We start from the raw sequence: 23,315 nt of genomic DNA, 5'->3' as shown, positions 1-23,315 counted from the left end.
TTTCTCATGGTTTTAAAGTTGGTCTAAGAGCTAGAACTCTTGGTTCAACACTCTCATATGTGCAGAGATATAGATCAAATAGGGACTCTTCTATAATAACTCTAATAGGGTCTTGTTTTACAATTTGACAGGTGAGTTTTCTTTTCTCTAAAAAAGAACAGATTAACTAAGCATTGATAACCAACTACACTAGCACAGAAAAAATTTCGTTACTGAAAGCATTTCATATTCTCAATAGACATAAATTTAACCAGGCACATCCTCGTTGGTTTCCAAAATAATAATAATAATAAGAATAATAATAAAACCATCTAATTCTATATCATTGTACATTAATTTGTCATCGGAATGACTATAATAATATACAGGGGAATTGAAAAGGAAAAGAAATTGCAGTATACTTGTTAGAGTATCACAATGAGAAAGGTTTGCTATAGACATCGAACATTTCACAAGCTGTTAGCTGCGGTTCCTGTCGAAACAAAAGGACAGGGCAAGAAAAAACAATAGCAGTAGTCAGTCAACCATAAGAAGATCTCAGTAGACACAAACTTCTAAAGAACTGATATAGGTGGTCTACAAGAACTAATGAGTTCAGATCATGAAGGATGTCATAGAAAGGAAACAATTCAAACTTGATTTGTAATATCATCAGATAACTTTCAAATGGAACTATATTTACCTGTCTCAGTCCACCAACAGAAAGACCACTACCGCCGGTCAAAAGCATGGAGAGAAGAGATGTCACCACATCACCACCCCCACCCCCACTGCCGCCAACATTTTTTATGGCAGTGCGCATTGCATTAAGAATGCTACCATAGGTGGCTCCATGACCGCGCTCTATGGCTTGTATGAAGCAAAACGTCATGGCCCCAGTCGATGTAATCTTCGACAGTGCCTGTTTATGTGAAAGTAATTATGCTCTCAGACAACAGGTCTCAGCTCAAGATAGAAACAGTCTAAAGACGTGTTTAGGTAAAAAAGTTAAAGCTTAGTTCACATGAGAACTTTGTTGATAAGTGCTTGTTTACAAACTTAAGGTTCATTTGGGTAATCAGCTTAATTAAGTGCTTATGGCAATATACGTTTATGCATTCATGAGCTAATTTGAGAAGTTTATTGAAATAAACTGAAAAAAGATTATATGTAAACATAAGCTCTTATCATAAGAAATCTATACAGCTTATGAGGAAATAAGCTCAAAATAGCTTATAGGTAGACCATGAGCTCTTCCAAAAACGTACATAAGTGTTCATGCTATAAGATAAGTTCAAATAAACTCTTCCAAACAGGGCCTTATTTGATAAACTTACTGAAATAAGTTCAGAAGAGATTATAACTAGGCCATAAGTTATTCTTATAAAATTAACTACATATATACTTAAGTGCTTATGTCAACAGATAAACCTACATAAACTTCAAAGAAACTCTTCCAAATGCCAATTTAAGGCAGAAATCAACTTGAATATCGTGAAACTTACAGATGTATCTGCAGAGGTTTGATGATCGTCACATCCACTAAAACAGATAACTTCTCCACCACTTGATCCCTTCCATACACCTGACCTAGGGCGATGGTCCTCCCATGCATAATGTCCAGAACTGTTACAGGAAAGATAGAAACAATGAATGCAACGTATCAGTGAACTACATATATTTGACACCACTGTTTATATTCAATTCTAAAACAAAAACAGAAACTATATTTCTAAAACATTCAGAGGAAAATAAAATAAAATAGACAATGCAGTGTACATCTTAGTTTGCTTCATCCCAACTCTCTTACTATCTTAAACTCCAGTTTTGAATGAACAAATGCAAGTAACGCAAATAAGAAATAAAGAAAATTAAAGAATAAATAAGCCTTATCCCACCACATGGACTCAACAACATAGCTCAATAGACACGATTCAGATGTTATCAATATGTCTTCTCACATAAACACATAACTAAACCACCTTAGGTGAGTATTTGTCATCTTTTTAATCAATAAATGACACTCCAACTGGCATAAAAATTCCCTGTTCTTATCTTAATTCGTATATCCCGTCATCCACCTCTACACTCTCACACACAAAATACATTTTGCACTGGCTGATTCTTCATTGCCCTACACCACACAGCATTTCTGGTTTTATTGTAGAATTTTCCATTATTTTGAGTTTGATAGTCATTGACCTTCTGTAATGACTAATGACACTGCTTAAAGCATATCTGCATTTCATTCCCCAGCTCAAAATCATATATGCGACATCCCCCATCAATTTCCCCATTATTTCTAATACTCACTTTTCAGCTCCAGCCTCCAAATCATTGATAGTTTAACCTTTGCTAAACTTGTATATTTCATATGCTTAATCTTATTCTTAACAGAAAATGCTTCGATTCCAAAGCTTCTCTCACAACTTCAGAATATACTCCCCTACATTCATTACTCAACTCAACTAGGATTGCATCATCCAAGAAAACCATACATTGAGGGACTGCTTTGGGATGTGCAAACTGAAAATGTATGGAGTCAAACAATATCTGGTTCAAACCTATTATAGAAAAATCTTTTGCTAAACATCCATGAGATAAGATCTTAATTATTATCCATCATCATATATATTCTTTATTGCTCAAATCGGTGCAATTTAAACCTATTTCTTTTCTAGAGCTTCCCCATGTCAGATGACAGCTCAGCTATTATGGTTCTGTTCTAACAGAATTAATTATCTATTAGAAGGTAGTTAGGGGGGCAGTTTAAGATAACTGAATTGAGGCCAGACTATATGTGCATAAAACCAGCTCACGGTTAGTCAGAGTCAAGAATTCATATTCAGAGACTTTCAGAGAACATATTTTAGTCTCTTTCTCTGCACTCTCTACTTTCCAACATTTTATTCCAGTTTCTTTCATTTGCTAAGAAGCTTAAAAAATTACTAACAAATTATTTCTCATGGTGCCCCATCATAGATTGTTCAAGATCAGGGAAGACAGGTGTAGGTCTTCTTATTTCATTTTGTATCTTTCCACCAAACCCTGCAATATAACATCCACGGTTGACCTCCCTGCCATAAAATTATACTTCTCGGATATAAATTATATTCTTTCCTACTCTCAATCTGTTAGGACCCCATTGCAAGGTATGGGACTTGAGTCCCACATTGGAAGTATGAGATTCAAATGTGGGGTTTATAAGGCCTTGGGCTCTCCAACTACAACAGCTAGCTTTTGTGGTGTGGTTCTCCCAAGGTTTTTATCAATGGTATCAGAGCCTTCCACCATGTCTCTGAGCTGCAAACGAGCGGCGCGGGTGGTGACGCCGGCATTGCAGTGTTCGCCCGGGACTAGTCGTGGGCTAGTGCACAGCCAGCTCGCGTGGGCACCGGGGCTGCAGAGCGTGGTGGGATGTTAGGACCTCATTGCAAGGTATGGGACTTGAGTCCCACATTGGAAGTATGGGATTCTAATGTGGGGTTTATAAGGCCTTGGGCTCTCCAACTACAACAGCTAGCTTTTGTGGTGTGGTTCTCCCAAGGTTTTTATCACAATCACATTTTCCTACAGATTTAGAATGCAGCTCATTAGCTTAATTTCTCAATAGTTTGTATAATTTGTCATCTCTCCTTTACTCTTGCAAGTAGTTATCAAAGTACTCCTCTTCCACTCATCTAGCATTTTCCTTCCCAATTTTTTTTTCATTGGAGAAACAAAATAATGAAAATTTCAAAACCTTAGAGAATTAATATGACATATATGAACTTGATATTAAACTTTCAAAATGCAAAAGCTGAATTGATAAATAAAAAAGTTATCATCTTTAACAAATTGTTTATCGAACATCACTATGCTAATGTCAACAAAGCCAAAATCGTACTACCTCCGTTCCTGATCTTTTCTTGTTTAAGGTTAAGCAAACAGTTAAATAGCTCTTTAATTCATATATAACTTTACTAAAAACACTTATTTCATAAGTGAGTTATATAAAAGAGAGAATGATGGTAACTGGTTGAGTAGTTGGAGAAAATTATGATAGGTGAAGATAGGAGGTCATAAGTTAGAGATTTAATTATAGTAGTTGAGAAAATATTAAAGAGGGAATATATGGAAAAAATGAGATAAATAATCTTGGATTTCTAAAATAACAAAAGTTTTCAAAAAATGGCAAAAAACCCAAAACAACAAAAGATCAGGAATGGAGGTGGTATTAGTTACCATGCAATTAGAAACTATAAGAAGACTATCTTTAGAAGGTAACCTGTTCATTCTGCAAAGATATGGCAAATCTAGAACAGTGCCACTATGGCAGGCATCAATTAGCGCATGCAGCCTAACCCCATGAGTAAGAGGTCTTACAAGCGCTGCATTGATCTCATCATCTACAATCATACCCTGTGTTTCAAAATCAAAAGGACAAATTGTTTCATCATATCCATCAGCTTCATCACCACTATAGTTCCTTTGCTGTGACCCATGACCAGAATAATGAAAAACCAGGGAGTCTCCAGGTTGACATCCTTGTGCAAGCCAATACATTGCCATCCGGATGTTGTGCTTGGATGGGAATTTTGGGCCACGGGGATCTTCTTCTTCTGCATTTTGACAAATTCAAAAGTGGATAAAGAAACTGCAATTGAATCCTCATGATACAAAACAACAATGCATCACTCTTATTATAAAATGAAAGATTAGTAGGCACAATCACTGTTGAGATGGAAACTAAAAAAATTCTAAATTTTAACATGTGTTTTTCCTTGTAAATGGAAGGAAAAATCTTTAAGGGTTAACAGAGCAAAACATAGGGGGCAAATTGTTACTTTAAAAACCATAGGAAGAGAAACTGATGTTGAATACAATGTTGTTAATGGTAGATGGCGGACTATGGCGGAGAGCCAAAAACCCACCATGAGATTCCGCTATGGTGGCCCCATGCAGATATTTCATAACACTAGTTATATATCATCTACTGGCCCTTTGGAGAGCATGCATGTGGAATGAGTGTAAACTATCAGTCAACCAAAACAGAAAATTCAAATGGGGTGGGTCATTGCATTCAATAAACTAGTTACTATTTTTTTAGAATAAATATCTAGAAATCAGAATGCTAAAAGAACTCAAAGGCCAAAGCAAACAATAATATAAAAACAGAAAATTAATAAAAGTACCTTAGATAATTTTCAATGTAACAATTAAACTGAAAACATGTAGTCCTTTTGAGTTTGTAGTATTTTCAAATTAGCTACAAAAGTAACTATCAGAAGTTAAGTTACATCCATATAACTGTAAGAGAATCAACAGTAACCCTCAAGGTTTTATATCCCGGTTGTGGTCGTAGTTGCAGTTATGTCATGATCCTTGACGTTATGGAAAAATGCAGACAAATGCAGTTGCAATGTGATCATGGAGACCTCAAAAACCATGACATAGCAGGCAGCCGCAATAAAGCAGTGGAACGTGTTATCAAATATCCGCATGGCGGGTTTTTAGCTTTCCGCCATGGCCGATATCCCACCATATGGCCGCCATGAACCGCCATCCGCAATTAGCAACACTATCCCTAATCCCTAACTAACTAGAAAGGTCATGCAGATGCAATGGCAATAGGTAAACATGAAAACCAATTTGAGTAAATCAGACTAAATTCAAAGGAAAACAGTAAAACCCCACATCTCATGCAGAACGAATAAAATCAATAAATCAATTCAAAGGAAACTAACCAGAAAATTCAAATCAATCCAATCTAAGGAAAATTCACAATCAATTGCAGCGGTTACTTTTCCGGCGAAAGAAACAGAAAAACCACCCGATCAGAAAGCGTACCGGTGAGCATGATGATGGAAGGTTCTGGAAATTTGAACTTGTTGATGAGAAGGTATTTCATGCACTTGGCGTCGTTGATGCATCCCTTGAGCTCATGGCGCGAGTACCTGTACGAGATGCCGACGATCACGGCCTTCTTGCGGCCGTGGAAGCTCGGCGGAGGACCGGGCGGCGCGTGGAAGCTCGGCGAGGGACCTGGAACCGCGTACGGCTGGGGAGGGAGAGCGCGTGGGTCGGGGACGGGAGTGACAGCCTGGCAGAGGGCGCAGCGGATGGATCCGGCGCCGGGAGGCAGTTGCAGCGGCGTTCGGCAGTTGGAGCAGTTGACGAGCATGTTGCTGTACATGGCTGCCGGTTGGTAAATTGGGGAGAAGGGTGAGGGTAGAATAGGGATTTCAGCGAGGGTTGAAGGTGTAGTGAGGAATGGGTATGAGGAGGAATATGGAGAAAGAAGTATGGAGAGTTTTGATGAAGAAAACGGAGGAACTGATACGCGTTTTTTTTATTTGTTTTATTTTTTTATTTTTTGAGGGATGTGATGTGATATGTGGATTTGGTGAGTGGTGGGCCACATTATTTATTATTTTAGTGATTTTGACCGTTTCTTTTGTTTTTTATAGTGTATTTTTGGGTGCAATTTTAAAGAGTTTAACGGGTCACATCTTCAATTTTTTATATTTGGAGAAATGGAGTTGTTGAATCATGAATGAGAAATAAATAATAGAGTAGAAAACAAAAATCGGCGGCGGTTGAGAAAATAAATAGTTAAATAAAGCGAGAAAAAAATTGACCAAAAAAAAAGCGAGAAAAATAATACTAGAGGAATGAGATGGGAATATGGGATGATAATTTTTTTGGTTCTCAGTTCTCACCTTCTACATTCTCACCTTCTACATTGCATTCAACCTTTTCAATTATTTACACACAAACAATGTGTTCAACCCGAGAGGATAACAATATGAAAAATGGTTAAATGTTTTTGGTCGGGTAAATTTTTGCCATATTTAATTTTATTCCCTCATCAAAGTAAAGATGCATTTTGGTCCACAGGATTAGAAAAATGTTTAATTTTGATCGTCACCGAAATGAAAATCAAAATTAAACAGAGGCATTGTAGGAAATAACTAGGTGTGGGGATGGTGTATTTTGGGGTGAGCGTGAGATATGTATCAACCCTCATGAGTCATGAGCATAGCAAGCTAACAAAACATTCTGATGGATTAAAGCAAACCTAGGATACACATGACAAGTATGGCATGAACACCTAGTCAGCCTTAACCAATTACAGCTTCTGGAAACAGAGAATAGCCCATGTAAATTGAGGAAGACCAAATCATTACGTAAGATATGTGCTAGCAAAACGTTTACAGAACTGAAGTAAGACAACAATTTTAATACTGTGCATTCCTGAAGGGCAGCTGGTAGCCTCTCAACACTTACATCATCACAGGAAAATCTACTTCAAGACAACTCAAAATTACCAACAATCAATAACATTCTTCAAACTTCTGACCAAGTAAATAATTATTCATAAAACTTCACTGTTCATCTATACCATCTAAGACAGGTATCTAACTAATAGCAAACTCTTCTTACAAGTTAATGAAATTTACATCATATAATTTTCAAGGCACGTAAAGAAAAAATAACTTCAAGTTGGGAAAAAATGCATCTCAATATATATGTTTCTTCTCTCTTTATTTTACCAAGCCATAATACAACAGTAGCTGGTAGGTTTCACCTGCAAACCAGCATTCTTATCTATATGAATTTACAAAAATGTAGTGAATGGGAGCAAAAACTTATCTATGAAATAGTTTTAGCACATTAATGCTATCACCTTTCCTCCCTCTATACAATGACCGCAGCAGATAGATAACAGATCTGCTTTCTTTCAGCCACTCACCTGGTGGTGAGGTTCTAGGAGTGACTAATCAAAGATTAAATCAATAAAAGCATAAGGCCGCAGAGAAAATTGCAATGGACGTGAAGCTGTTTAAACTAGTGTTGCCGCTAGCCACCATCCTCTTCTAAAATCTCCAGCTTCTCTACTAATATAAAGGCAGCACTTGATAGTCTTACATAACAGGAATTGGGAAGCTTTCATTGTTGACATGATGCATTTGTTTTTGCACAGCCTTGACAGCAGCTACTCTAGCTGCATTGGCTGCTCTATTAGCAGCTGCTACTGCCTTGTTTACCCTTTCATCTACCTTGGCCACATCATAGGCTTTCTCTGCTGCTCGTCTTGCTTCCTATTTGTTTAGCAAATAAATGCAAATTTAGTTGTGGGAAATTGAAAGCTCATAATGTCATAAATTATCTGTCTACGGTTAGTTTTGTCTTTCCGCTTACAAGGTTGTGCTAATATTATGCATACAGGACAGGATGCCCAAATATATGCATGTATCCTCAGCTTTACTATCAAAAGATTTAGAATAAAGCACAAGGAATAACCAAAACCTGAATTTCCAATAGCCCAATTAAATGAGATGCTATAATAAATAAGAATACCACCAAAACAAAGTCATACAGAGAAAATATTGGGACATCATCCTATTATTGGAATAACAAATTCAGTCACCAGTAAAGACAGATTCATCCAGATTCCACACTGATACATTTAGGACACTAGAAAAAGAAGAGAAAATATTCACCATTATCCATGTTTCTTTATTTATAACGGAAAAAAACGAAGGGCAGTTGGAGTGCTGCCATGTGTGTGATTAGGAGGTAATACATTTAAATTGTGGAATCAGACTCTAGTAAATGCAAGGTAAAGCTACCTAAAATAAATACAAATGGGTTCGACCCTTCCCTTAACCCTGTTCTAGCAAGAGCTTTACAGCTCCATGTTGCCCTTTATATAGTTTGGGGAAGAATAGTTAAAAAAACCTAAAAGGGAAATAAATCATAAACATAAAGAATGTACCTGCACCGCATTGAGTACTTTAGAATGATTGACACCGACAGGAGAAACTGGATAGGTCGTGTTCTGGGTGCTTGGAATGTCAAGGACTCCACTTTGCCAGTGACCAGATTGGGTTTCACCATTTCTAAATGTATACATTCCAAGTCCTTGCCTTCTGCCCTCATGCCAGGCTCCTTCATATCGATGACCATTTGCAAAACGATATACCCCAAACCCATGCATCTTGTCCGCAAAGTATTCCCCCGCATATGTGTCTCCATTCCTAATAAAGTTAAGGCAATTAGTTCCAACAAAAATACAACATATAGTTCTCTTGATGAGAAAAGAGAAAGATGGCAGACAACTCTACTCATAACTAAATTCAACAATAAGTTCAAAATAGTTATTCGTCGGATGAAAGGCTTAACATGATTAAGCCCATTGTGGCACATCCCGGTCCACCTTGATTATACAAACTACAGTTAGACTTGCAGGGACAAGTGCATTTTGTGTCATATTAGATGTGGAACAATGTATCTGCTAAGTGCACGTATGAGAGAGCAGATAGTCTGTCAGAAACTGGACCAGAGAAGGTAAAGAGCAGATATTGAATAACACTCTTCTCCCTGAATCTGAATCAAGATCATTGCACAACAGAGAGAAAGATGAAAAAAAAGGATAACAGAGAAGCATCTCTGACAAGTGACAACAACAGGAAATTCGACGCTCGTGTCTCTCTCACCCAACCTCCCTTTATTATTTTCCTCCAATTACTTATATCCCATTATTTCCATTTCTCTGTGGGCTGTGACGTCCTTATGCTGTCTAGCATATACCTTTTCATTGGGGTCTGCTAACATAATCTCTCCCTCTGCAAACTACTCAGATAAGTAAAAGTACACAACATTCCAATCAATAGTTCTGTAACTATTCTATTTTGAACAATTCAATGTAATTCTTAAGGGTCTGTTTGGTTTGTATTTTTATTTTCTGTTTTTCAGTTTCAAATTTTAATTACAAGACTCCACCCTGTTTTCAATCTGTTTCCTGTGTTTCAAAGTTTTGTACCGAAAATAATGATCAAAAGTTGTTTTCACTATTTCCAACACAACTTAGTAAATAACACGAAACAAAATAAAAATATTTCCATTCCATTCCATAGTTTTCGATCCGTCCAAAAATTGCCTAGCCGAAGTGGAGTCCACCACATAGAGCAAACTACACTGTAATGTTGCACGTAAACTAAACAATGTACATAAATCAAACCAACTACAACATGACATCCTATTTGAAATCATGCAGGACACATTAACAAGCAGCCATTGAAAACATGAAATAAAATAAATATAGAGCAAACCACTTAGAGCAAACTACAACACAAAACTTCAAAAACATGAAAAAAATAAAAGTATTCCCATTCCATTCCATCATTTTCTATCCACCCATAAAATGCCTAGCCTAAGTCGAATCCACCATATAGAGCAAACTAAACTGTAATGCTGTATGTAACATAAAGTTATACACTACGTACGCAAATTAAACCAACACATAATCTAGGGATAAGAGAAACTACATCGCTACTAAGATTAGGAATCACATTTAATATGTAAGTAGAATCCTATATCTATGTAATCAGGATTATATTATCAAATTAGGAAGACAGGATAACTTAAAACATTTCCATATATTCATCATGTATATTAATATGTTTCTTTATTTGATTAGAAATATGTGATCCTTAATAACATAAATAAGTGTTAGTGTTGTATCCTTTGTAGTTAACCACAAATTATCAATACAAATATACTATTTTACATTGTGAGCATTCTCATTCCTTTCAATACCTTAACCTTATAATTTCATCCAACACACAACACCACACTCTACTCAAAATCACACAGGACATATGAACAAGCAGCCATTGAAATATGAAACCATTTTTACAAAAAAAAAAAAAAAACTCACCTGAAATGGTAGTGTCCAAGGCCATGCTTAACTCCCCACTTGAACTCCCCAACGTACCTGCTTCCATCTTCACAGGTGTGAACACCACAACCATGACTCTGCCCATTAGACCATTCCCCAGCATACACATCGCCGGTGTAAAACCTGTACACCCCAAATCCATGCCTCAGTCCCTGCCTGTACTGCCCACGGTAGCGGCTCCCACGAGCCCAGGTCTCCACCCCACACCCATCGTATCTCCCATCAACCCAATCCCCCTCGTACCTCCCGCTCATGCTGTAGTAATACACGCCGCTACCGGAGCACTTCCCCCGGTGAAACTCCCCCTCGTAAACGTCGCCGTTTCCGAACACCTGCACCCAGCACCCGGACCCGACCCTCTTCTCCGATTTCGGCCGCGACCCGATGGTCCAGAACACGGGGAGCGGCGGCGCGGGGCGGGGGACGGAGGAGGATTTAAGGCTGACAGGGAACGAAGGGAAGTGAAGCGGGAAGGCGACGTTGAGGGAGAAGAGAAGCGCCGCGGAGAACGCGACGGCGGAGAGGAGGTCAAGGAGGAAGGAGCGCGAGACGAGGAAGTAGAGGTAGAGAAACGGGAGGGAGAGGAGGAGGACGGAACGGCGTCGCTTGAGGCGGCGGAGGATGCGGAAGGCGGCGCTGCGGGCGGCTAAGGTGATGGAAAAGAAGGCCGCGTTTCGTGGCTTGAAACGCGGCGGAGGTGGTTGTTGGGAATCGTCGGAAATGTCGATTTGGTGGTGCGAGACGACGCGGTGGTGGTGGTGGTGGTGGCGGTGGTGGTGGATTTTAGAAGGTGGATGTTGAAGTGGCGGTGTTGGGTTGAAATCGGAAGAGACGCCGACGCTTTCTTTTCCGATTTGGACCTCTGATTTCTTCTGATGCATTACATATTATGGGAATTTCTCTCCGTTTTCTCTCTTCTTTTTCTCTCTATTTTCTTTCTCTCTCTTGTGATTTGTTGTCTTGAATTTCAGAATTTGTGAATTGAATGTCAATTATCCCTGTTTGGTTTGGGTTTGAGAATTTTGTTTTCTATTTTGTGACCAATCGGGAGAAAGTTGGGTTTAGCGTTTCTCTCTCTCACTCGGCTTATCTCAATGGATGTTGTCTTGTGCTTGAGAATCGGAGTGTGAGAGGAGCTTACGGTAATGATGGGAAACACCAACACACATACACACAAAATGATAGATAAATAGTGTGAGGAATCTATATACTTTAGAAAAGAGGAAGGTTGTGAGCCCCACGTCCATGACTTGGCACTTCAAGACCCACTCTCCACCACCCCCTCTTTACATGACAAGTGTCACCTCCTAATTATTTTGGACCTCAATTGTAAAAGCCCAATTACGTATTTCAGTTTTTAGCCCATTAATCAAAGAATGGGGTTTTTCATTTTATGGTTTAATGACTCTTAATTAATTTGTTTCCAAGCTTCTGATGCAAAAACAATAAAAACGTAATAATTTTCACATGTGCGTTTTAAATCAAATTGAATGCAAATTCTGTAAATGCATTGACCAAAACTTAATCAAAATAATAATTAAATGGTGTTGATTTGAACTATTCATTAGGCGGTGTAAAAGTGATATATAGTAGTAGAAATTGAAGGAATATTGAGTAAATCAGTAAATGCATTGACCAATCTAAGAATTTGCAAATGACATTGAAATCATTCCTTATTTACAATTTCTGTCAATTCAGCGTTTAAAAAATGGTGGAATTAATTTAGGTTGCTATATTTTCTTCAAACTTTTACACCGCCTACTACTATAATAATTAAATGTTTTTCATTTTATGTTATATAATTGAAGGCATTGACCAAATCATATTTATTGTTTTACGGCCATTGATTCTAGATGTCGCATCCACGTTATTTGAATTGACGCAAAGCTGGTATTTACCTTAACTAGCTCATCAAAATTAAATTCCATTAAAGGACCATGCTATTATGAATCAGAACAAGTCAATAATGAATCTACCCAAAATGATTTAAAAACAAAAGTCAAGACTGATTTTGAATTTCTCCGTGCGTTGTTTCAGGCCGCAGCAAATATGGTTGTCGACGGTCATTATTCTTTTTTTCTTCCATTTTTAGAATTGAGTAACCCTAATTCTCAATTTCCTATAAAATTGAGAATTATTTCCTTTATTTTATTTTTTAAATCTAATGCTATAAAATACTATCAGATATTAATTGTTTTTTATTTTGAATGAGTATCAAATCAACCAATATCTTGAACGATATGAACTGAGTCAAACATATTTTCACACAATAATTACATTAAGGAATTAATTTTTTGTATAATTATGATGATCATTTAGCATTAATTTTTTTTAAATAAATATTGCATGTACAGAACTTAAATGATGAATTTAAATTAAATAAGGAATTCACCCTAAATATGGAAATTAGGGTAATAAGAAACGATTGGAAAATATTTCTCTATTTTAATAAAGAGATTTGCCATTAATTTACGGTATTTTTAATATTTTATTAAAAATTAGAGTAAACCATTGGTAGTGTTATGTATGGACACTTTGATCAAGCTGCCCACACTGCTCTTAGAAAATATCAGTTTTCTCAAGCTAGACTATATAGAAGGTTGAAATTACAGCAGATGAGATCCGGTATATTGTCAAAGAATGAAATTGTGATGAGTCAAATGGTAGAAGCAGGTCAAACCTTTTCTAGCACCAATAATGTCTTACCGGAAAATTCAATAACTGATGTTGGAACACTTAGCAGCGATGAAGATGTTTCAGGTTATTTTAATTTTCTATTTCTTTATCATTTCATAACTTTTTTAATATCTACCATGGTTACTGTATTGGTTTCTATCTCATTACATATTAAACACTTGGCATCACGAATGTGTTTTTAAATATAGATGCAGACAACGATGTTTGTGAAGACAATGAACCATTACAAGAGCCAATTCCTGAGATCCCTGAGAATATTGTTTTGTTGCTTAAAAAGGCTGAAGATACAGGTTCATAATTTCATTTATTTTAATCTATTAAAATTTTTCATGATTTAATATAAGATCATAGTTATAATATACTAAAACCTCATTCTACACTAATTGCAGAAATACTTGACTTTGGTGATCCTACATGTATTTGTTTCTACTGTAATGCTTTAATGTGGCCTAATGAGAAAACTGGGAAAATAAAAAGCTCTGGCCAAGCTGCATTTTCATTGTGTTGTTTGAAAGGGAAAGTTACCTTGCCTTTTCTACGCAATCCTCCATCGTTACTAATGGATTTATGGACAGACAAAGATCCTAGAGCTACAAATTTTAAGGAAAATATCAGAGCATATAACAACATGTTCGCATTTACCTCTATGGGTGGTAAGGTTCAATCTTCTATCAATGACGGAAGAGGCCCTCCACAGTTTGTTTTAAGTGGACAAAACTATCATCGAATTGGAACCTTAATTCTGCAAGTAGGGCAACCCCCAAAATTTGCTCAATTGTATATATATGATACACGAAACGAAACAACAAATCGGATGAGAGTGCTTAGGTAATCCAAAATTTTAATATTATACGTTTTGTCCTTATATATTATGCTGTCTATATATCTACGAGTAATTATTTGACGTATTTTTTAAACATAATGCAGCTCCAATGGATCTGGAAAAGGGCTTGATACTTCATTAGTCGAAGATTAAAAAAAAATGATTGACCAAAATAACGTACTTGCTAGAGTTTTTCGCAGGTTCGTGATCATCTATCTTCTGATGAAACTTCTCAGCTCTCTGTGCGTCTATTTCGAGCAAGGGGAAAGGATCCTAGAACTTACAATATGCCTACGGCTGATGAGGTCGCAGCTTTGATCGTTGGTGACTTTGATGATATGGAATTTGGTAGGGATGTTGTTGTCAAATTAAGAGATGGTTTCTTGACCAAAATCCATGAAACGCATATTGCATTCATCCCCTTGCAGTACCCTTTACTTTTTCCATATGGTGAAGATGGTTTTCGGGAAGACATTCCTATTAGTGAACTATTCAGGAACATGGGTACTTATAAAAGGCACACTGTTTCTCTAAGGCAATTCATTGCATTTCGCCTCTAGACTAGAAATAATGAGTTTGGTACAGTTTTAAATTCAAGGAGATTGTTTCAACAATTTGTGGTGGACACTTATACTATGGTTGAAGCTAATCGACTTTCTTACTTAAAGCGTAACCAAAAAACAATCAGAGCTGATTATTTAAATGGTGTAGCAGAGGCAATTGACAATGGAGAAACTGATCCCTCATCAGTTGGAAAGCGAATTATCTTACCGCCTTCTTTTACAGGTGGTCGCCGCTATATGTTTAATAACTGTCAAGATGCAATGGCTATTTGCAAAAAATTTGGTTATCCAGATTTATTTATAACGGCTACTTGCAATTTTGGATGGGGTGAGATTCAGAGGTTTGTCCGTCACATAAATTTAAAGGCAGAAGTCAAGCCGGATATTTGTGTACGTGTTTTTAAGATGAAGCTTGACAACCTAATGTCTGATTTAAAGAAAGGAAAGATATTTGGAAAGGTTGATGCGGGTAAGTTCATTCGTTTGTTATTTCATTTGTTTTTTCAGTAATTTTTTTTCATTAATATGTTTAACTTTCATCATATCTCTTTTATGTCAGGAATGTACACGGTAGAATTTCAAAAGCGTGGGTTACCTCATGCACACATACTTTTGTGGCTTCAACCTCAACACAAAATTAAAAAAATTGAGGATATATACAAACATGTTTCTCCAGAGCTTCCTGATCCTAAAGTTTATCCAAATTTATACAAGGCAGTATCATCATACATGATGCATGGTCCATGTGGTGTTGTTGACCCTAAGTCAGTTTGCATGGTCGATGGAAAGTGTTCTAAACACTTTCCAAAAAAATTCCAGAATTGCACAACAGTTGATGATGATGGTTATCCAATTTATAAAAGAAGAAGAACTGGGATTACAATTTTGAAGAAAGGAGTTCCTCTCGATAATGGTTTTGTTGTTCCTTATAACCCGGTCTTGCTTATGCGCTATCAAGGACACATCAATGTTGAGTACTGCAATAAGTCGAATGCTATAAAATATCTTTTCAAGTACATTAACAAAGGACCTGATAGAGTCAATGTTCAGATATCCAATGGTGGTACCGGTGCTGACAACTCTGAACAACAAGATGAAATCAAGCAATATTATGATTGCAGGTAATTTTCCGAGTCACAAATATGTTTTACTATAGAAATTAATTGAGTTATTGTTTGTTTATTCTTGCATTGAATGCATAAATTCCTCCAACAATTGTGCGTGAAAAAAAATTAAGTAATTGATTAAAACCATCTTAAGATGAAAACATGAAATTTCGTAAGCTAATGTAGTGGAAAAAAATGGTAAAGGATTTTTATTCCATAACTCTCTGATTTGGCTTCACATTATTTATTCATTAAGAAAGAATAATAATTTATAGTCTAAGAATTGATATATACAAATTAGAGGCTTGATGTCTGGATTATAACAAGTCAGATTATTTCCACTTTATGATCATAAAATGGTTTCCACAGTTCCGGGCATAATAAGGTCTTAGCCCTTATGATCATAAAATGGCTCAATAAAGGAGTACCTTATTTAATCAGCTATCACATCCCAAAGCCTATAGTTAGCTAATTAAAGTATAGTCACAAAAGTAAGCAATAAAATTATTAGAGAAATGAAAACAGTTTATTAATTCAGATAGTTTAGAGACGAATTCCCACCAATCTTCAAAATCTTTCTTCAGGTATCCAGCAAAAATTTCATTCAATAGGTCCTAAAACTGAAGATTTCAACCATCTGAGAAGGAACTAATCACATAATAATTGGAGCCTTCTCAGTCATAGTTTGGACATCTGATGCCATTATCTTCTGTATAAAGCTTTCAACTGTACAATGAAAAATTGACACAAGTAAGATGAAAAAAATCCATTTAGTGAAGTGAGCCAGGAAAACTCTCAATAACATTAGAAGAGAAGTTTAAAACTAACATAACACAATATAAAAATTTAGCTAAAATGGAGCTACCATATAACATGAGTTTATGATTAATATCATTTGAATTTAGTTCTTTACTCCTCAAATTAATTTTGCAGGTACCTTACTCCATGTGAAGCCGCGTGGAGAACATTCAAATATGATATTCATGATAGGTGGCCTCCAATGTTGAGATTAGGATTTCATCTTCCAAACCAACAAAGTGTTTTATTCAAAGAGAATGACGATTTGGAAGTTGTGAAGGAAAACTCAACTAAAATGGGCACTCAATTCTTGGCATGGATGCATGCCAACAAGAAGTACTCGGAGGGGAGAAATCTCACATATGCAGAATTTCCTTCCAAGTTTGTGTACAACAAAAAATCAACAATATGGCTTCCTAGGAAAAGAGGCATTTCTCTTGGTCGCTTGCAATTTATTGCTCCTGGAATGGGAGAAAATTACTACATGCATGTTTTATTAAATAGGCAAAAAGGTTGTGACAGTTTTAAAAGCATAAGAACTGTAAAGGGTGTTGTTTATCCCACATTCCGCGATGCATGCGAAGCAATGGGATTACTGGAGGATGACCGAGAGTATGTTGATGCAATTTCAATTGCAAGTGAGCTTGGTTCCGGATCTCAACTAAGGAAATTATTTACCAGAATGCTGATGACAAACTTGATTTCTAGGCCACAAGAAGTTTGGAGAAAGTCTTGGACTCTTTTAAGTGATGTGATTTTATATGACAGAAGAAAATCACTCAACATTCCAGGTATTTCATCAAAATTATTTTTAAAGCCATAATTAGATTTTTTTTTTATCCCTTAAGAAGTAGTATGCATGTATTTTTTTTAACATGTATAATTCTAGAACGTTGGAATAACTTGATTTCCGTATTTGTTTAACATATTGTTGGAATAACTTGATTTAACATGTATAGTCGTTTTGTGTTTAATGTCTAGAAGATAAAACTACTACCAGATTATAAAAATAATTCTAAATTGAAATTATCAAAATATGGTGAGTGTGATTACGAATGTAACTTAAAGTTGTGTAAATTCATTTTCTTTCTCACCATGTAAAAAAAAAATCAAAATTGAAGCATTTAAATTAATTTTCCAATTTAAATTATTTACCTTATTTCATTTAATTTCATTCAGATATTCGTATAGAGGATGAAGAATTACAGAACTTATGTCTGATTGAGATTGAAAAAATATTGCAAGGCAATGGAAGGTCATTGAAGGAATTTCCATGTTTACCATACCCTAAATTTTCAGATATTCATAATTTTGAAAATAGATTCATTGCAGATGAGTTTAATTATAATAGGGATGAAATGGTAAAGATCCATGATGAATTGGTCGGTTCTCTTACTTCAGAGCAAGAGATTGTTTATAAGAATGTTCTGGATGCTGTTTTGTCTGATAACAGTGGATTCTTTTTTCTATATGGTTTTGGAGGAACTGGAAAAACATTTGTCTGAAATACATTATCTGCTGCTTTGCGTTCAAGGGGCCTTATCGTCTTAAATGTCGCATCTAGCGGAATTGCATCGCTATTGTTACCTGGAGGTAGAACTGCTCATTCAAGGTTTTCTATTCCTATTTCAATAAATGAGATTTCAACCTGTAATCTTCGTCACGGTTCCCCAAAAGCTGAATTATTGAAAAAAGCAAGCCTAATTATTTGGGATGAGGCACCTATGTTAAACAAACATTGCTTTGAAGCTTTAGACAGATCTCTTAATGACATTATGAAGACTCAGTTTACCCATGGTTATGACATTCCATTCGGAGGTAAAGTTGTGGTACTAGGAGGCGACTTTAGACAAATACTTCCAGTTATTTCCAAAGGAAGTCGTTCAGAAATTGTCGGTTCCGCTATCAATTCTTCATATTTGTGGAAGCATTGCAAGGTAATGAAGCTGACTATTAATATGAGATTGCAAAATTCTACATCGACTTCTTCAGCAGCAGAAATAAAAGAGTTTGCTGATTGGTTGCTTCAAGTGGGAGATGGTACAGTTAAAACGATTGATGAGGAAGAAACACTTATTGAGATTCCTCCATATCTTCTTATTGAACAGTGTAAGGAACCGTTGCTTGAATTAGTTAATTTTGCATATCCAAAACTTGCACATAATTTGCAAAAAAATTCATTCTTCCAAGAAAGAGCGATCCTTGCACCAACACTTGAATGTGTAGAGGAAATTAACAACTTTATGTTAGGAATGATTCCTGGTGATGAAACAGAATATTTGAGTTGTGATACTCCGTGGAAGTCAGACGAAGATTCGGGTGTCAATGCAGAATGGTTTACATTTGAATTCTTAAATGATTTCAAATGCTCTGGATTTCCAAACCATGCAATTAAACTGAAAGCTGGTGTCCCTATCATGCTCATTCGAAACATAGACCAAGCTGCAGGGTTGTGTAATGGCACTCGAATGATAGTCAATGCTTTGACTAAATATATAATTGTTGCTACTGTTTTAAATGGAAACAATATGGGTGAAACAACATTTATTCCAAGGATGAGTTTAACTCCATCTAATTCTGACATTTCATTCAAATTCCAGCGTAGACAATTCCCTGTTGCTCTATGTTTTGCAATGACTATAAATAAAAGTCAGGGGCAATCTTTATCTCATGTTGGACTGTATCTGCCAAGGCCTGTGTTTACTCACGGGCAGCTATATGTTGCACTTTCTAGAGTTAAATCTAGAAAAGGGTTGAAGATGCTTATCATAGATGACGAAGGAGTTGTATCAAACACTACACGCAACGTAGTGTATCAAGAAGTCTTTGATAATATTTGACATGTAAGTTTTTATTTATCTTATAAGTAATTTCAATTTAAATGGTAGAAATATAAAAACTGATATGGGTATTATATTTATTGTTATACAGCAAAAAAAGATATCAAGCAAGTTATTGATCATCTAATTTGAAGGTATAATGACGTTTCTATAAGGTTAGTTTACCACTTTCAAATTATACACAGTTTATATTTGTATTAGTTACTGATTATTACACTAATAATTTTTTCTTCCTTTCTAGGTTCTATAGCACAAATATGCTTGATTGACAACAAGCTCCGCTATGATGTCTTTAACATTAATCATGGATTACAAAGGCTATAGGGTTCATGTTGTTGTCATTGTTATGTTTATCTTATTTTAATTGTCATGTAATGCATTACTTAAAAATGTGTTTTTTATTACTATTCAAGTAATGACACTTTGAGGTATCTACAAACCTCATCGAATAAATATTTTTACTGTGGTCAATTCATCTACATGTTTGTGACATATGTTTTATTCCATATCTTTAATAATTACTCAAAAGAGACTAAACTAAGTTAAAAACACATTACTACTGATTTATCTTTATAATAAATTTAATCTCCGTGCAACGCACGGGGTAAAGAACACTAGTTAAAAAGAAAAGGAGTAATTTGAAACACAGAGAAATGACCAAAAGAAAAAGCATATTCCTATGGAAGTTTTGGAACTATCCTTGCGTTAACTTCAAGGGGTGACATTTTTGTTTGTTTGCTTGGAGTATGTTTTGATTGAATAGTTACTTTACTTGATAAAAAATGTGGAAGTTTGATTGTGATTTTAATATTCTAAATTTGCATGGGTACGGTTTCAATTTCATAGAAATTATTTTTTTTAGCAATTTTTAATATTATGTAAGAAGGTGCAAGAGAGGACATGTTTTCATGGTTTTACCCCACGGTGCTTCAGTTCCACTTTCTACCGTTGGATTTAATATTTTTAATTTAAACGGTTCAGATAAGTTAATAATAATAAAAATAAATTAATTAAATATATATAACTTTACAAAAACACCCTTCTCCTTTCCCATGCTTCCTTCAACCGCACTACCAAGCCTGAACCACTATGCTGCCACCGTCAATCTCCCTCAGCCTACCAGCACCACCGCCACCATGGATCCATCAAAAATCTAGATCCGGAGTTGAAGCAACATGTAAACCCATCACCTCCCCCAAAGCCACCCTACCAAAAACTCATATCTAGAACTTCACCACTGTCAAATCCAGCTCGCCGGAGCCACGATTATCACATCCACCCACACTGAATCCACCCGCAACGACCAAATCCCCCACTCAAAGCCACCCCTCCAAACACCCAGATCCAAAATCGCATTAGCAAAACCCAGATCCGAAATTGCATGGCTTCAAGAGCAAAACCCAGATCCAAAATTGCTCATGCCTAATTTGTGTAAGTAGCAAAGAGAAAGGGAAAAGAAAGAGTGCGTGGCACAGATCTGGTAAGGGAGAAGGAAACCTGACGAGAATCAGAGAGAGGCAAAACGTTTGATGGTTTCAGGCTTGGAAAACGGCACCGGTGGCCGCTATCTGGACGGTGGCCTCTATCTGGACGGTGGCTGCTGGGGTGGTTCTGCGGCGGTGGGAGGAGCAGCATGGTTGTTGGAGATTGATTCTTGTATGAAGAAAGCCAGTGGCATGGGAGAGAAAGGGGGCTATTGAGGATTTGGTGGATTGACCTGTCTCGGTTGTGGTGGGGAAGGAGCCGTTGGAGATGAGGCCAACAATGAGGCGAACAAGAACTGGGTGGAACGGCGAGACTACGGTGCTACAACGACGATGCTCTGGTGCTGTCGGTAAAACGTTTCAAAATCTGGATTTAAAACACATCACTATATAAACAAGTAACGGTGTTTCCACAAAAATCAGAATTTTAATTTAACTTTTCTTATCAAAACCTTTGAATCAAACAGAATCTAAAATTAGGAAATTCATTTTTGAATCAAGCTTACACGTACAGAACAATGGTGACAAAATTGGACACATACAGATGAAGAAGAAAGAATTTAGGTGAAGGATAAACATGGAAAAAATTTAAGATTGAAGGTTATTTTTGTCTTATCAGCAGTATAGTAAAACTGCACCACCGTGGGTCAGTTTCAAAACAACCCACCGTAGACGCAGCCTGTTTTCATACTTCTTATATCACAAGTGATTATAGTTAGAGTTTGAAAATGTAAGTTCTTTTACTATGAAGAGAATGACATCTTTTCCTATAACTCCTTAATAAAATGGAATTGTAGAGAGAAAAAAGACTCTCTAATAAATGGTTAGAACTATATTGCATGAGAATTCATTAGTTAGGTTTTATTTAGCGCGGGTCATTTGAAAAAGTGATTCATTGTAGTTCAATTAAATAACAACCATGGGATAAATTCTTTAAAAAAATAATGATGCAAATGGATTCACTTTATTATAAAGTTACAATTACAACAATAACAATTTTCTCTTAATTTCTCCCTCCTCTAGAATCATCTCCCACCTTCTCCTAGCATTCCATGTTGTAACAACCGTCGGCGGAGGTTATGTTTGAGCCTCATCTCTGTTCATTTTCCCTTCCACCCGGAAGCAACTAGTTGCATCCATCTTCACTACACCGATTTGACCATTATTTTCCTTCTCCTCCCTTATATCATGACTCTGATTTGACCATTATTTTCCTTCTCCTTCCTTATATCATGTCTGGATTAAAGCCCTAGAAAATCATAAAAGATAAAACTTATCTTATTCAAACCTGATTCCTTGTGCTTTTCATTCTTTATGGTCTTCAACTTTTTTTCTTTATTTATGTTGTTGTCTTCATCAAAATTTTGTCAAGGTCAAGGAGAGGCTCTTATTCACACCCCCAACTATTCCCCCAACAACCAATTCTACTTTGGCGACTATTGTGACTGTTCGACTACTTAAATAACCATTGCGTATTTTTTTGTGCCAACAAGACAATTATTGAATAAAACTCCACATGAATTATGAAATCCAACATTTCATTTATGATTTTGGTTGTGAATGTTATAGTATTAACACGAATGATCAAATTGAAAATTTTGATTCAAGAATTGATAGAGAAATCTTTCTTGGACTAAGGCTTATTAAGTTTATAACTTTGGAAATAAAGGTGTGGAAGAATCAATCCATGTAATGATTGTATAAAGTATGGAAATATCGTTCTAAAACGTGATGATTCTTGTGTATCTGACCTTTCAAAAGATCTAAGTGACTAGAACTTAAATAAGGAAGTTCAGCTTATGTGGTTGCCAAGAATCTAGGAGCATATGGAGAACTTCTTATCAGGTTTAGGTAGTGTTTGCCCTAACTTTTTTGTGGCTTAAAAGCTCCTTAGAAGAAAAAAGTTGAAAATAAGTGTTACGATGAAAAGTAAAAACCTATTTGTCATTTTTTAAAGAAATTTAACAGTTTTTTTAACTAACTTGTCGTGCTAATTTACTGCTCAACCACGAACAGCACGCATAAAATTTGAGGATGTAACCTTCATCTGGGTTGCCCCTTCATTGTTTACTGTGATATTTGGTGGTGAACATTTATTTTTTTGAGGAAGATGAAAGTGGAGGTTTTCTAGGGCTTTAATTTTCTAGGTTTAGTATTGTTTCTGGGTTTGTGGTTTAATTTTCTGGATTTTTAATTTTTATGGATTTTAGAGGTTTAATTTTATAGGTTTTAGTTGTTGTTTATAGATTTGGGAGGTTCCATTTTCTGTTTTTTTTTTCTTTCTTGTTTTTGGGTTTGG

General features: G+C 36.0%; 3 protein-coding genes across 3 annotated transcripts; 1 reads left to right on the top strand and 2 right to left on the bottom strand.

The window, feature by feature from the left end:
* Positions 1–265: 265 nt before the first annotated feature.
* LOC130729450 (metacaspase-1) lies at positions 266–6,286 on the bottom strand. The gene is made up of 5 exons (XM_057581224.1): positions 5,809–6,286; positions 4,247–4,580; positions 1,485–1,605; positions 683–901; positions 266–472 (listed from the first exon to the last, which is right to left on the bottom strand). Exons 1-5 carry the CDS (start codon positions 6,152–6,154, stop codon positions 413–415), a joined length of 1,080 nt encoding a protein of 359 aa, XP_057437207.1. The 5' UTR covers positions 6,155–6,286; the 3' UTR covers positions 266–412.
* Positions 6,287–7,487: 1,201 nt separating this feature from the next.
* LOC130729449 (uncharacterized) lies at positions 7,488–11,861 on the bottom strand. The gene is made up of 3 exons (XM_057581223.1): positions 10,685–11,861; positions 8,741–9,002; positions 7,488–8,063 (listed from the first exon to the last, which is right to left on the bottom strand). Exons 1-3 carry the CDS (start codon positions 11,584–11,586, stop codon positions 7,887–7,889), a joined length of 1,341 nt encoding a protein of 446 aa, XP_057437206.1. The 5' UTR covers positions 11,587–11,861; the 3' UTR covers positions 7,488–7,886.
* A 6,555-nt stretch (positions 11,862–18,416) lies between these two features.
* Positions 18,417–19,532, top strand: LOC130719899 (uncharacterized). The gene is made up of 2 exons (XM_057570496.1): positions 18,417–18,629; positions 18,801–19,532. Exons 1-2 carry the CDS (start codon positions 18,417–18,419, stop codon positions 19,530–19,532), a joined length of 945 nt encoding a protein of 314 aa, XP_057426479.1.
* The last annotated feature ends 3,783 nt before the right edge of the window (positions 19,533–23,315 follow it).

This window comes from Lotus japonicus, chromosome 1, assembly GCF_012489685.1.
Source record: "Lotus japonicus ecotype B-129 chromosome 1, LjGifu_v1.2".
NCBI classification, from domain to species: Eukaryota; Viridiplantae; Streptophyta; class Magnoliopsida; order Fabales; family Fabaceae; genus Lotus; species Lotus japonicus.
This window is presented reverse-complemented; position numbering and strand designations above follow the sequence as displayed.

Bases quoted from the DNA above. Each gene is read 5' to 3' on its own strand.
- LOC130729449 (XM_057581223.1), bottom strand. From the start codon at position 11,586: ATGCATCAGAAGAAATCAGAGGTCCAAATCGGAAAAGAAAGCGTCGGC. The intron at 9,003-10,684 runs GTGAGTTTTTTT...TAACTTTATTAG, and splicing joins CTTGGACACTACCATTTCAG to GAATGGAGACACATATGCGG. The intron at 8,064-8,740 runs GTACATTCTTTA...CTAAACAAATAG, and splicing joins AAGTACTCAATGCGGTGCAG to GAAGCAAGACGAGCAGCAGA.
- LOC130719899 (XM_057570496.1), top strand. From the start codon at position 18,417: ATGTTAAACAAACATTGCTTTGAAGCTTTAGACAGATCTCTTAATGAC. The intron at 18,630-18,800 runs GTAATGAAGCTG...CTTATTGAACAG, and splicing joins ATTTGTGGAAGCATTGCAAG to TGTAAGGAACCGTTGCTTGA.
- LOC130729450 (XM_057581224.1), bottom strand. From the start codon at position 6,154: ATGTACAGCAACATGCTCGTCAACTGCTCCAACTGCCGAACGCCGCTG. The intron at 4,581-5,808 runs GTACGCTTTCTG...GTCAAAATGCAG, and splicing joins TTCCATCATCATGCTCACCG to AAGAAGAAGATCCCCGTGGC. The intron at 1,606-4,246 runs GTTACCTTCTAA...TTCCTGTAACAG, and splicing joins TATCTTTGCAGAATGAACAG to TTCTGGACATTATGCATGGG.